The following is a 15730-nucleotide window of genomic DNA, read 5'->3' as shown; positions in this document are numbered from 1 at the left end:
CCACTTATACCGAATGCAAATCCCTGCTCATGAATATGATCCCTTTACTGAGCCATCTGTGTAAACTTGAGTATCTTGTGACAGTCCTTTTTAAATTTCAGTGCGGGCTGCCATCTTGTAAAGATGAAATCCCTAAAGAGATTGTAGAATAACAGGTCACGCCGAAAATACCAGAAACCAAAGCGTTCCAGGGAAAGCCCTCGAAAAAATATGGACAGATGTCTATTGTGCATTTCTGACCTACAAGAAGACTCTAAAGCATTACTCTGTGATGGATGTTGTAAACGGATGTGCTGTGACTGCCTGAAATCATCCGATTCAGAGTAAAATCTGCTTTTAAAAATCCAGGAAAATGGTGTAAATCAATTGAGATCAGCCCCAGTCTGCAGCTACTGATCTCATGCAGCTATGAATCTGTAGCTACTACCCACTCTGCAGCTAATATCAGAGGCAACGCTGTAGCGTTGCCTGTAGTAAAGGCCATACGGCTCCTATATTTTATTATTATTTATTTTTTTCCCCAGAGGCACTTCATACGAAAGGGGTCGTCGGAAAAACTTCAAAGGGGGCTCATTCGATTGAAAATTGAGTGTTCTAGTGCTCTTTTTAATAGTCGAAAATTATTGGAGGGCAAATAGCCCCCCCACGCCCATCATTCCACCTAATTCCCCATCCCCCCTTCCCCATAATTTCCACAACATCCATCACAGAGTAATGCTTTAAGCCGCGTCTACATTCGGCATTTTCTGGAAAACTGGGCCAGAAAACTGGAAAAATGGGTAATGTAGACCGCTACTGCCGTCCCAGTATTCCTTTTCTGGGTATGGCACAAAAAGACGCCAATAAATGGGCCGGCATGCCAGAAAATGGATAGTGAAGATGGGTTGTTCCGTTTTCTGGCAACTCTAGTAAGCACTAACTTTGAAAAAGAAGCCATGGGATTCACCAAAAAAGACAAAGAGGCTTCTAAAAACTCTCCCAATATGTCAAATGAAAAGACTTTCTCAGTAATTGATATTTTGAAGGACAAATTTGATGACCTACAGAAAATAGGACCTAAAGTTCAAACTAATATGGCCGTGTCTACATTCGGCATTTTATGGAAAACTGGGCCGGAAAAGTGCAGTGTAGACTGCTACCTGCTGTCCCAGTTTTCCAGAAAATGCCGAATGTAGACGCGGCTTAAAGCATTACTCTGTGATGGATTTTGTAAACGGATGTGTTGTGACTGCCTGAAAATATCCAACTGAGTACGATCTGCTTGTAAAAATCCAGGAAAATTGTGTAAATCAAATGAGACCAGCCCCAGTCTGCAGCTACTTATCTCATGCAGCTATGAATCTGTAGCTACTACCCACTCTGCAGCTAATATATACTATAACGTCGATGATTACGCAAACAATTGAAAATCTTGAGACTAGTCTTTCCAATGCCTTTGCACATACTTAAATTGCATATAGAGCTGAGCTGAGCTCCATAAAAGAAAAAGTGTGGAAGTATCCGAATCCTCGAAATGTAGCATAGATGAAACACAGCAAACTATCCATGTAGAACATCAAGCACTTAACGCTAACTTTCAACAACTGTTAGATTGTGAAGTACAGACTGCATACTGTATAAGATTTTCCAGCAATGACTCTATTCCTCTCAGTCGGTTTCTTTCAGAAAAGTAAGGAATCCATTGCGGTCCCACGGCCAATTTTAGATCCACCCCTTTACTCCTGCTCAAGGGAACTCTGCTCACAACTCCTGCTCAATAGAAGGAGCGATCCAGTCTCACTATGATTGATCAAAACAAGACTGAGAAGAAAAATAAGCACGTGTAATAGTTCTTAAAAAGGGAATGGTTTGTAGTGAAGAATCTGAAAATCCATGACTTCTGTATTATGCCAAAAAAAAAAAAACAGAAAGTGGGTTACAAGTCCTTCCCTCACCCACAATGCACATGGAGAACTCCAAGCTGTAAACCATGTAAATAGTGTAAATATGAGTGTTATTGAAGACATAACTATTCATCTGAAAGCAGCACAAGCTACTACACTGCGGAATTGAAAGCATCAGCATCCACTTCCAGCGGAAAAGAGGAGGACCTGGGCCAGCCAAGCAGTAGGTAATGTCTCTGCCTGTGCTTACCTGTAGATAGAAATAGAAGCAGAGATTTATTTACAAATTATCTTCAACATATGCATCTCTACATAATTGTTGATTAACCAACTAGAAATCCACTTTTCAAGAGACTAAGTCTATGTGAATCTACGGTAATCTATTGGATAAGACCAATTAAAGAATTTTAATTATCTATCACCTTTAAAAATGTGTAACCACTAAATCCTAGATGTGAGCAAACCATTTTGTAAAACAAAAAATGATTGCATAAAGAAAACATATGTAGATTACAAGGCGATTAGAAGAGAATGGGCAAATAGAAGACAAGGGCGTTCTTTGAGAAACTTTCAAAACTGTATGTATAATTTCATCTAACATAAAAATGAAAACAGCTTGGGCAATCTAAAAGTCATAGCAGTTTAATATGAGGAAGGAACTAAAGTTTTCGGTTATGCAATTGAATTCAATATCTTATGAAATTGATTTTTTCTCCCTACTAGGGATAATTTTTGTGGACATGGCCTAATAAAATGATTGGTATTTAAACCTTTATACTGGTGTTTGAATTAAATATACTTTTTTAATTGAGGGAATACTTTATCCATTTGTTTTAGTTATTGGGATTACTTATCATATAACAGCACTTTTTTAGTATAAGATAGTTTCACTTTGAAATATTTAATTAATACAACTTACCGACAGTGGTTACATTACGGAGAGGGGGACACCCATTTAGATGTCTCACCCTCCCGTTCTAGATATTTTTAAGACTTACTGGGACAGGCATCAATTAGGGTAAGTGGCATTACCTTACCTAAAGTTTTTATAGCCCCCCCCTTCTAGATTTGAAACATATTATTTTTAATAATCTCATTGAAAAAAACATATTTTAATTCTTCCATTGAAAAAATAAAACAATAACGAAATTGCTCCCTGCCTACATTTTGGAAAATGCTAGTTTGCCTCCCCCCTTTCATTGGGATTGGACAGTTTTCTCCTAAATGGAAATTTCCTTTAATTTTCACCTTTAGTCAAAACGAATTTTTCATCAATTAAATTGACTTTTCAGTTTTACTGGATCAAAACGATGTAAATCAAGTCATTAAAAAGAGATATTGACAAATTAAAGTCATAGAAATTTGATCATCCTTTAATTTTCACCTTTTGTCAAAATGAATTTTATATCAATTAAATTGACTCCTCAGTTTTACTGTGTCAAAACGATGTAAATCAATTCATTAAAAAGAGATATTCGTAAATTAAAGTCATAGAAATTTGATCATCCATCTGACAGTTTCGCTTTTGCAATCAAATTATCATTTTTTATTAGGTCGATCCACTTCCTTTATGTAAGGGATAATTTATGTAATAGTACTGTATATAACAATAGCTTTAGGAAAGTTTATGAACTGCTGTTTTAGTTTTTGCCTCAATTAATTACAGTGTGCCTATGATTTGTGCCTTTGTTTCATTTTGTGGCATTACTTGTCATATTTTTTTTTCATGTGAAATGAACACTTTGAAATATTCAATGATTTGAATTTCAAAGCCTTGGCGTCAGTTGGGTTTAAACTGTGATTTCCGTATTACCAGGCTGAGATAAACCCACTGCATAACTTCTGGCTCTGGATCATAATATTTTGTTTGAATTTCCCACCCCCATTATCATGTTTCCGTGAATTGTTAACATACAAATCTGTGTCCGCAGCCCAAACAAATACTTGTTAGCTAGCAATTGGATGCGGAAAAACCCGACAACAAAACCAGCGCATAATTTAAACAGTATTTGCATGCCTATTCAACATGAGACCTTTAACAGATGAAGAAACAAGGGTGTTCTTTGAGAAACTGTCAAAATTGTATGTAAAATTTCATTTAAAATAATAATTTGCGATAACCATTGTATGTTAGTTCTCCTTATATAGCAAATTTAAGACAATTGTATGCCATCTAGAGCTACAAACTAATAGGCTATATGCCCAACAGCACAATTTATAGTTTGGTTTGTGTTCCTTATCTTGGAAAGTAGCTAGGCTAGGTTAGGAAAATAAAACTTCCAGGGATGGATTTACAGGCTAAAGTAGGCTATGTTCTGGGAAGGTAGGGTAAAAACCAGTATACAATTGAGCAAAGTTGTGTAAAACTCAAACTTTTTCATCTTGTCACCAAATAAGAATAAAAAAAATTCTGTATGTCAAAAAATAGCTAAAAATCTAGGCTATGCATCAATATGGTTATCAGCCTATTAACATTATTCAAGATCAATCACTTAAAACTATTAGGGTAAATATCTACCAAATCATATTATTGACTTACACATAGGCCTAAAGTGAAAAGGCCTATACCACTCAATGCCTTTTTTATGCTGATTTCGAATATAATAATCATTTCAACTGGAAATTAGTTACAGCCCCCCCTATAAATGCCAATTAAGGGTATATATTTCTACATTAGGGAGGGAGGGCATGGGCAAGATTTGTTTCTAATGTAAATTGAAGGTAAGTTTAAACTTTACCCCCCCCCCCCCTAATGTAGAAATATATACCCTGAATTGGCATATATAGGGGGGGAGCTGAAATTCATTTCCGATAGAAACAATTATTATATTTGTAATCAGCATAAAAAAAGGCATCAAGTGGTATATTCACTTTATGTGTAAGTCAATAATATGATTTGGTAGATATTTACCACTATTAGTTTATTGAGTAATATAGATGGACTTCTTTTTGGAAATACAAATTATCCTATTTTGATGTATATATCCTATCAGTGTTTCAGTTTTGTTGGCATATTGAGAGAAAGCTGAATGTCTTCTGATTCTAAAAATGTAACTTTTATTGCTTGATATTTATTTTGTATAAATTGCAAGTATTAAATAATTTTTTATTTCTTTCTAACAACTTGTCAAAACACAGACCAAATTTTGAATTTATGATGACAAATAACTCCTACTGTACTGGCTCCATTGGAGCTAGCACTGAAAGTAAGAAGCTGCAGAAACATAAGAAAGTATAAAGCTGAAAGTTTGAGGATTTTATTTTGTTAATTAAAAAAATAGAAATTTGTATCCAAATGTTTACTCAATAATGAATTTTATAGGAGCAAATTATGTTTTGTTTTTGTTAAGGACCTAAGCAATATTTATCAGTAAAATAAAAGTAGGTTTTGTTAGCTGATTTGAGTGCGTTCCTATGAAAGATTTGGAAGGTTTTGTTTTGTCTGAGTAAAAATAATCAACAACATCTATGGTTAACATGCATTATTGTAGAGCCATCTTGTTTTGCTGGTTAATTGTTTCTCTTCACTGGCTCCTGCTTTTAGGCATCTGGTTATAGTTGTTTTTAAATTGTTTTTATTCCTCTGGATAATGCCATGTTTTTTGTGGTGCAAGCAATTACTAATCTGTTGATTTGCAAATTTTAATCCCTGTATAAGTCAGGTGACTCCATTTCATTAGAGCAAATTAAAATTTGCTCCAATGAAAGGTGATGGGGTCTACACTTGCATTGTGTCATGCTGTAGTAAACTAGGGGTATTCCAAAAGCCCATCTCTATTTTTCCAGAATGCCAAAGAAAAGTGGTCTTTCCCAAAAAGAGGTCTTTTATCCTATTTTTTAGTAGCTACCTCCATCCTTCTCTTTCTAGAAGGCACAACTTTGAAAAATCTTAGTTTTACAAAAATGAAACCTTAAAATATAGATCTTCTGCTTTAATAAAGTACAAGAAAAGCATTTTCAACTTCACAACTTTGCTCAATTCCAATTGATGAAGTTTCAAAGATCTGCAAAATTCTACTCAAATAACTGGAATTACATTTTCAAAACTAAAACCAGAGAAAAAGAAACTGAAAATTAAAAATAATGGTATTAGGCTATGTTGTTTTTTCAAAATTCCAATAGGTATACATCTTTCAAGTAGGCTAATTTCTAAGACATAGAAATCAGAAGAGGGTCAATATAGTAGTTTGGCAATATTTTCCCAGAGTATGATTTTGGCTTGGGATACATTACTGAAAGTTTCCTTTATCCTAATCTAACAACTTTCTAAGGTAATAAAATGTAGCTCATCTAGAATTTTACCTTGTTGATAATTCATCCTCAGGCCCCTTGATAAAATTGTATATGAAAAGCTTTTGGGTATCTTGGAAAGGGTACTTATCCCTTATACCCACCACACTCAAGAAGTGAAGTTAGGTTAATCCTAATGAAATATACCTAAGTATGATGAAAATAAAATACTTTAGTAACAAAATTATGGAAACTACAACAGAGAATTATGGAAATCAGGCCCCCCAGAATTCATTATAATGGTTTCTAACCCTACCTAACCAAAATACCAAATAAAGTATTTAATCAAAATATATCTAAAATGAGATATAAACCAAGAACTTGAGTGTGGTGGGTATAAGAGATTAGCACATTCAAAAGTAGGTGTGTTAAAAAAAAATGTAACACCCAGAATTTGATCCTGAGTCTCAATGATAACCTGGGAAGGTAGGTATAATCCAGTACTTCATAACTGTCTAATATTTGACAAATATTTTCTTCAGGTTGTTCAAACAGTTTGTGGTAACAAACTGTAAGTAAGGAGTGACCTGGCGCAATAGTAACCAAAACTCTAAAAAAAAAGAATTTTGATACCAGTAGGCCTAGATGCATCAAAAGAATTGGATTTTTATGCTGATTTCAAATATATATGTTTCATCAAATTTATTCTAACCCATCAAAAGTTAAAAGCCTGAAAAAATTTGTCTTGTTTTTGAAAAAAGGGGGAAACACCCCTTAAAAGTGATAGAATCTTAATAAAAATTAAACCATCAAAGTCATCGTAAAAGAAACCCTTACTGTAGATGTTTCAAGCTCCTATCTACAAAAATGTGGAATTTTGTATTTTTTGTCAGAAGAAAGATCACAAATGTGTGTTTGTTTTATTTATTTTTTTTTTTTCCAGGGGTGATTATATCAATCTGGTAGTCCTAGAACATTGTGAAAGGGCTCATTTGAATGGAAATTAAAAGTTCTAGTGCCCTTTAAAGTGACCAAAAAATTAGAGGGCAACTTGGCCCCCTCCCATGCTCTTTTTCTCAAAGTCACCCAATCAAAATTTTGAGATAGCCATTTTGCTCAGCATAATAAAAAATCTAATAAATATATCTTTGAGGATGACTTAGTTCCCTAAATTCCCAGGGGAACGGCTGCAAGTTATGAAATTTGCCCATTGTTTACATATAGTATTGGTTATTGGGAAGAATACAGACATTTTCAGGAGGGATTTTTCTGGTGGGGGGGGCTTGAAGGAGGGGGTTACACAGGAGGATGTTTCCTTGGGGGAAGGGAAATTTCTATGAAGGGGGCACCAGATTTCCCAGCATTATTTTAAAAAAAATCAGAAATTAAATAAAAAAAAACATTAAGTTTTTTCAACTGAAAGTAGGGAGCAACATTAAAACTTAAAACAAATAGAAAATATTATGTATATTAGGGGGTTTGCCCCCCTAGTCAGTAATTTGCTCTTTATGCTAAAGTTTTTTTTAGTGCTTTGAAAAGAGCTATCTATTCTAATTAATGGCCTTTGTGATTCATGGATTTGTGATTCAAACAAAATTCGAACTTTAGTGTAAAGAGCAAGGTAATGACTAGGGGGCAAACCCTCTCATATATGTAATAATTTCTGTTTGTTTTAAGTTTTAATGCTGCTCCTTACTTTCAGTTGAAAAAAACTTGTTTTTTTTTTATTTAATCCATGACAAATTCCATTTTAATACCTACAAATGAGTTCTTCTGCTACCTTGAAAAAAAATTAATCACCACTAGAAATTGGTTAAAAATATTTCATTATTTTTTCTGACTATTTATATTCTATTGATATATTTACCTTATATCTACCTAATTCCATAAATATATGAATTTATAAATCTTATTCACAATTTCAAATGTTTCGTGTCACTTTTTACATTCACTATTTTAAAGTTACAGTGAAGTTTAGCACACTGAAAATGGACCCTTGCACTTATGGAATATATTTCTTTAAATTAATGGATATGCAATTGAATTGCAAGTTAAACCAATTTTTTACCCCACTTCTAGTGGCAAAGACTATGAAAAAGGTCTTACCTTTGGGGGTTCATAAAAGAATGTAAAATGGAAGGAAATAATATATTTATAAAGAATATAACAAGATGCATTGAATGATATGTTTACCTTTTTTAAGATAAGCAATAGAAACATTTAAATGTTTTCCTATGATTATAATATTTGTTCCATAAACATGGTTTGTGGGCTAAGTTCCTAATCTTGGTTAGAATTTAAATGGTTTTCTCTGTAGATGATGTATGAGATCTTAAAGTCACCAATAACAACAAATTAAAAATCAGTACCCATGCTAAGAAATCTGCTGCTGGAGCTAGTTCAATTCTGGAGCTGATTACGTGAACCCTTTCAACATGTTCTTCCAAAGTTATTAGTCTTTGGTGTAAGGGACTAGTTTGTCACAAGGTTGAAGCTGAAATGTCTGTAGCCTCCCTATATTTAAAATAGACAAGAAAGTTTTGGAAGATGTGCACAGACTTGCCACCAAAGTAACATCTGGGATGCAGGAGCTTTCTTACCATGCAAGACTAGCTAAACTGAAACTCCTAACACTTAAGAAAAATAGAGGCAATGTTGCTCTAACCTATGAGTGAATGAAGGCTAAGACTCCCAGCATTATTTCCTATTGTTGGTCCTAATCCAAGAACCAGAAGTCATGAACTGAAACTTTTAAGCAGTCTACCTAAACCAGAGCCCACATTCAATTCTTTTCTACAAGAATCATCAATGGTTACGATAAACTCTTTCAAGACACAATTATTGCTGTATCTGTTGACATTTTCAGACAAAGGCTTGATGCTGAGTGGTTCTTGAGGGAGTATAAGCTTGACTGGGGAGCTTCTGGTCATCCACTGCACCTAGTCACTAAACAACTTCAATCATCAACTCTGGAGCTTTGTAAGGAAAAATCCTTAGATTTTTCCAAGCTACAAGAGCAGCACTTATATAGGAAAAGCTATAAAACAAAAAAGCAGCACCATTATATATTTTATTTTTTACTCTTTGTATGTTTATTGTCCTGTTGGCAACAATTACAGCAAGTTCAAGTTATTCACACTTTCATCATTATTTCCATTTGGAGGCATTTTTAAAAACACTTTTTAATATTGAAAATCATTCATGCTTAAAGAATTCAGTATTTCTTTTTTCTTTCCTGCTTGAGCTGTATTTTCCCAAATTTGAAAATGGAACCAGTTTGGTACAACAAATAGTATCTGCTGTCGATATCTTGAATCTGCCTGTGAAATCAGCTGACATAGAAACATTCAGTAAGGTATTAACAATATTTTAAAAGTAAATTTTGTCAATTAAACACCCTAAAAAGTGAAAAATACACAGTTAACTTTATTTTACACTGAATATTCTTATTTTGGTTATTTTTATTGGCAGATTCAAGGTATAGATGGTAAATATTATTCTGTTTTATTGAATTGCTTTGATTGTGTGGTCTAGGAATACCCAGCTAAAGAAAGGAAGAAAAGAATTGTGCTATAAGGAATAATTAGATAGCCTGGCATATAAATCAAAGAATTTCATTATTAAAAAAAAATGATTTAAAAGCATGTAAGAAAGTGGAAAGATTAGATTGAAATGTGATTAATTGAAACTTGCTGCAAATTAAAAAGTAGGCTAAAATTTTTGTTATTTGTCTTTTCTTAAGTTTTTTACATAGCCTAGGGCTCTATCTGGGGGCATTAGGAGTATTATCACAAATGCAACTCTATACATTACAACAAGCATAATATAAGAAATCAAATGGTACTATACTTTTTGTTTATAGTGTTTCCTTAAGGAGAGCTTCTCTTCTACAATGATACTGATAGTTTGGATTTACTGAGGAATAAAACTGGGCCTTGGATTAACTGACTACAATCCAAAAAAAACTTTTTTTTTAATGTTTCAACTTAATCAAAAGCTACTGTAACATCCTAGCGTATTTAAACATATTTATTCTGCTTCACAACACCTGACTTACATTGAGTTTATCCATGATAGAGTCTGTCTATAATTTAGACATTGTGTTCTAACTAAGATCTCATGTCCAAGATTGCGCAGGATTTTTCAAGTTTATGCTCAAACTTGAATATTTTTTTCTTTGATAGGCCTAGAATTCCACTATTGACTGTCATTTTGATTGACTTTGTCCAAGGAACACAACAAAGGCAACGGGAGAGCGTGGAATCAAATTGGAAGGTAAAACTCTCCTAGACTTGGATTATGCAGAATATTTGAATCCTAGACATAAATTTTAGCAGATGAATCAATTTCTGGAGGTTTTGAGAATTCAGGGCACAAGAATAGATTCAAAATTAATGTCAAGAAGATTAGGTTGCTTAGAATATGAACAAATGAAGGCAAAGAGGTAACATTGGGTAACAAGAAGATAAATAAAATAAATAGTTTCACTTAATTGGGTACCTTTATTAGTAAGGATGGTCAATGTATTGAAGATGTAAAAAGTAGAATAGCCAAATCCCTGGGTCTTTTTGGACAACTAGAGAAAGTTGGAATAAGAAGAAGATACGTCTATAGAGAAAGACTAGAACATTAGAAGAAAATTAATGACAAAGGTCCAGTATGGTTATGAAATATGGGTGCTTTGAAAGAAGGAAGAGGATTTGTTCAATGTGTTCTAAAAGAATTGTCTGAATAGTTTTGAGAACCTGTTTTAATCATTGTATGTCAAACAGTAAGCTGCATGAAAATGTGATTCTATGACGTTTTCTAGGGTTATCATTAGAGAAAGGTTGAGATTGGTAGGACACAATTTGCAGATGACCAATGCCAAAGATTATTGTTTTTAGCCATCCATCTGGACCAAACAAAAAGCAGGTTATCTCTGAATAGGATAAGAAGAGAAGTAAGAAAGGCTTTAGAGGAAATCAGAGCTTTTTGGGAGAGGGAGGGGGTAAAGAGTGAAAATTTGAAGAAATTCGGGCAGTGTAGGAGTATACACAGCTATGATGGCCTCAGGTGGTTGGGTGGTTTCACTTTCTAGGTGGTATAGTAGATTTTATAGCAGTTTGTCTATTGAAATGGTGTTTAGATGGATGACTACTGGGCTTCTTACCATTATAGGAATTACCTACCTTCACCCCTTTCCCCTCTAAAGGGCAGTGACTTATGACCTTTGGCAGTATTTGTTTTATAAAAGTAATACCTTCAGAGACCAATCCAAAGCTAAAATAAGGCACAAGGAAAGTGTTCTGAGCTTTATACATTGCTTAATCCACACTTTACCAAGTTTTAACGACTTGTAAATCCATTTTTTTTGGTTTGGAAAAAAAATTGAACTTGGGTAATGTGTAAAACTTGAACTTCAAGTACCTCTCATGAAGGTTGTTGTAAAATACATCAACAGCCTGGTGATTGAACCCCAGGTTTCTATGAATGCTGGTAGGCTCTGGTTGATGCAGTAAGATAGAGGGATGTCTTTGAAGAAAACCTTTCAATCAGTTTTCACTGCAACTTCATCTTCATCTCATTTTGCAGGGTATGTAACATAATTCCTCTCAGCCATTTGCCATGGAAGTTATTTTGCTTTCTTTCTAGTAAGAACACAGTGCATTCTTGCAGCCTGCAGTATATATTGCTCAAGATATGTCTCTTGTTCACTTGAAAATACCCTTCTGTTGTCATAGCTGGGGGTGAAAAGAAAATTGCATTTTTCTTTGTCTGTCGCATCATGATATGCTTTAGCATATCTGCTGAGTGAGGACTTTTTGATGTCATAAACTTCTGCAGCCGCTCAAAGTGGCATCCCATCTAGATGAGCAGAAATTTCATTCTCCATATCTTTGGCCTCCCAAGCATACAATGACGGGTTGGTCTTTCTGATTTTTGGTATCCTGAAAAAGGTATGAGTTGACAATATGAAAAAGAGAAGAATGACGCATTGTGGGTACAGTTTGGTTTTACTGCAATTTCGAGTTGGACTTATGTAGGATATAGTCAGGTTTTAGCCCAGCTAGATAGATAAGATATTCATTTCAAAAACATTTCTACCACAAGCCCAGAAAGGGCCGAATTCGGACTTCGGAGTCAACAAATCATATGGTTTCACTAAAACTGGAAAAAATGCAAGAAACAACAACGAAAAAAGAAACAATCATTTATGAGTCAATAATCTAACTGTAAAAAGTCAATTAAAAAGTTAAAAAGATAAAAACTGATCAAACTAAACTTAAACAAATACAAATCAGAAAAAATTTAAAAGGGCATTACAAAAAAGGGGGGGGGCAAAATAAGCAAATAAATACAAAAAAAGAACGAGATATAAATATTTATAAATTTAAAGGGAGACTAAAAAAGTGTCAATAATTTAATTGCATAAAATCAATGAAAGAGTATAAAAGATAAAGAACTGGTAAAAAAAGGGGGACACCCTCCTTTTTTCAATCATGATTAACAAGCCTTGCAAAGGAATTTCCTGTCTGATGGAAATTCACTGATGACCTAATGGTTGTTGAAACTTGCTTCAGAAATTTAATAAGCAACCCTATGAGTGTTCTCAATGAAATTGAAGATGAGGCATTGGACTTAGACATGACAGTAAACCCCTCTAAGTCTATGATAATGCCAATTTGTTGCCTCAAATCCTCACCCTGTTTTCTTAATCCTATTCCTCCTGAATTTTCTATGTCCTCATTTAAACTACTTGGCGTCACAATTTTTTAAAATTTAAAGTGGTATATCCACGTTAAAGACATCATCCATAGAGCTAATTGGTCTATTGCCCTCCTTAAGTTCCTAAATAAATTTAGCGGATCCCTTCCCACTCCTTAAGGATTTCTAGCAGCTCGTAAGCATTTGGGTACCCTGGGACACAATGCACTCGACGTGTCTAAGGTACCCTGAACCAAATGTCCCGAGTACCCTATAGGCACAGTTCTAGAAAAAAATTTCCTCTCTACCAGTAGATGGCAAGAAGCCAAATTGAAGAACATACCAACAGAAAGCCTAGAAATTGATCAATTCCAACTGAACTAATGCTTTTCCCCAAATGAGCTTACCTTAAATGACTTCAAAATCTTGCACACTGAATTTTTTTTTTCAAAATACATAGAAAAACTTGTCACCTCAATGCTTTGAAAAAAATTTCATCTAAGAGCCACCATTTTTTTCGTTCACGATTTTAGCGATGGATGGCGAATGCGATGTGCCTAGACAACTTTGTTTTATCCCATATTTTCTGTCGGAAGTATATATGTTTCAATGTACCCTTATCCCAACATACCCACTTCTCCCCTAGATTAAAATTATAGCAGCACAATAGCGCTGCCTAAGTAAAGAACAATGTTGGCACTTTTCTTTAAGCAAAGACCAATGTGTATTATTTATGTATTTTTCCGTTTTTCACCAAGGCACTTTGTATAAAAGGATTTGTCATATAAACTTCAGAAGGAGCTCATTCAATTGGAAATTGAAAATTTTAGTGCCCTTTTAAAGAGTCAAAAGTGATGGGAGGGCAACTTGCCCCCTCCACACCCATCATTTCTCCAACCACATCCAATTAAAATTTTGAGATAGCCATTTTGTTCAGCATAGTCAAAAGATCCAGAAACTATGTCATCCCCACCAATAGCCCTTGAGTTCGCCTGTTAGGTAAGTGTTGTATTACTATAGGAGATTTTAACTGTAATTTAACTGACGTACTTCTATTGCGTACTTCGTTATTGCATACTTCTATTTTGTCTGGTATTTTTGATGATTGGCTGAGGATATTGCCGAAAAATCTCGATTACACTTACACACACCATTTAAATCACGTGTCGAACCTCGACCATGTAGTTTCTTCTATAAATGTCCAAGTGTCACCTGTTCACATCGTTACTGATTTTCAACTATCAGACCCCCTTCCAATATCTACATCTATTTCTTGTCCTTCTGCTCAGTCTACTCCCACCACACAACCACATCAGCCTCATGCCCAATTTTACAGGGATTGGAAAAACAGCCAATGTGTTCTTTTTGTTGCAGTTACTAATTCTGTCCTACATAAAATTCATTTTCCGTTCCAGCTGCTCATGAGAAATCATCAGATGCAAATGAATCATCAGATGCAAATGACAACTGGGTGTTGCTAGATATCTATCTTGCACAAATTTGCCATGCTCGGTGATGCGTGGAAAAAGCTGCTATACCTCTTAAATGTATACATTGGGGTGTCACAAAGCATTGGTCTAGTAATCCGAGCCTAGTTGAAGCTTGGAGAAAATTTAAATTTTGGTACCATTTGTCGTTCCAGTGTGACCGTCCTCGCTGGGATTCTGACATTTGTCTTTCTACCCAAAGAAAGTTTGCAAGAGAACTATCTATCCACGTGAACCAGATAGTTGAAGAGATGTCCCAGAAAGCTTCTCTGTCCCAACCTTCCTTCTGGAGAAATGTATCAAGAGATCCTCCTAGCACCCGCCTATATGCTCAAGTTATTCCTGGTTCCAAATGGAATTCATACTTCTCTGCTGAATTCTCCCCACCAGATGCCGCCCTACAGTCCGAATATGAAGATAAGCTTGATAAATTTCTGTCTAGTTGTCTAACCAACAATTTTGTTGTTTTGGTTGATTCTCTACTGCGAGCAATCCAACGCCTAAAACGTAAGAAATCTTCTGGCATCGATAAAATGAGCGCTTTTCACATTCTGCATTGAAACAAGCTGCTGATAAACCATATTGCTCTTTTGATGCAGATGCTTGTTACCCAAGGAGTTGTACCTTCTTCTTTCTCAGTTGGAGATCTCACTCCAATTCCAAAGAAAGGTATACTCGCTACCCAGTGCTCGTCCTTCCGCCCTATAACAGTGGCTACTACCTTCCTTAAGCTTTTTGAACTTCTGTTCATTGACTATCTGAACGCAAAATGCTATGTTCCACTTTACCAATATGGATTCCAGCAACGTCTTGGTTGTGTCCATGCTTTGTCGGTTGTCGCGAACGCACTGATCGATGATGATGTATCAGGTGAAACTCTCGTGTTGGCCGGGCATGATGTTCGTAATGCGTTCGACTCTCTCATTCACGCTGCTATGCTACTCCATGCAGCAAAACGTGGAGTGAGCCCTTCATATATCAGAGCCCTTCGAGACATGTATTATAGTCTTAAAGTTCACCTAATACTTAACCCATTAGCTAAAGTTGACGGCTCTCAAGTCTACACACCAGCCCCTAATATTTTTGTCAATGTTGAAAGAGGTACCCATCAAGGTGCTGTTTCTTCCCCTTCACTCTTCAATAATGGAGTTTCTGATGCACAGTCAGCTGTTCCCACATCTTTGATCTTTGCCGGTCTTGATTTATCTCTTGTATGTTATGCAGACGACATTCTGAATTTGAGTCGCACTATCCAGCGCATTAGCGGGATTTTTGCAACGCTGAAATCTGAGTATGCAAAACTAGGTCTTCGGTTCAATGCTGAAAAGTCCGAAGTTGTATTCTTCAACTAGAAGCAAGCGTCGCCGAGGGATATTCGTCTCGGAAATATTAGGATTAAGCCAGTAGATCATATCACCTACCTTGGTCTTCCCATTGGTTCGT

The 15730-nt window shown here is 35.2% G+C and overlaps 1 protein-coding gene across 1 annotated transcript in view; it reads left to right on the top strand.

Moving 5' to 3' along the window:
• Nucleotides 1–3829: 3829 nt before the first annotated feature.
• LOC148956070 (60S ribosome subunit biogenesis protein NIP7 homolog) overlaps nt 3830–15730 on the top strand; it is a 34089-nt gene continuing 22188 nt past the window's right edge. The window contains exon 1 of the mRNA XM_089092252.1: nt 3830–3965. Within this exon, the coding sequence (XP_088948378.1) occupies nt 3910–3965 (56 nt within the window). The 5' untranslated portion in view covers nt 3830–3909. The remainder of the gene's footprint in view (nt 3966–15730) is intronic.

Source organism: Artemia sp. Qi Xiang Cuo, chromosome 1 (genome assembly GCF_049724085.1).
Source record: "Artemia sp. Qi Xiang Cuo chromosome 1, ASM4972408v1, whole genome shotgun sequence".
Classification (NCBI taxonomy): Eukaryota; Metazoa; Arthropoda; class Branchiopoda; order Anostraca; family Artemiidae; genus Artemia; species Artemia sp. Qi Xiang Cuo.
The sequence above is the reverse complement of the archived record's forward strand: the minus strand, read 5'-3'. Positions and strand labels throughout refer to the sequence as shown.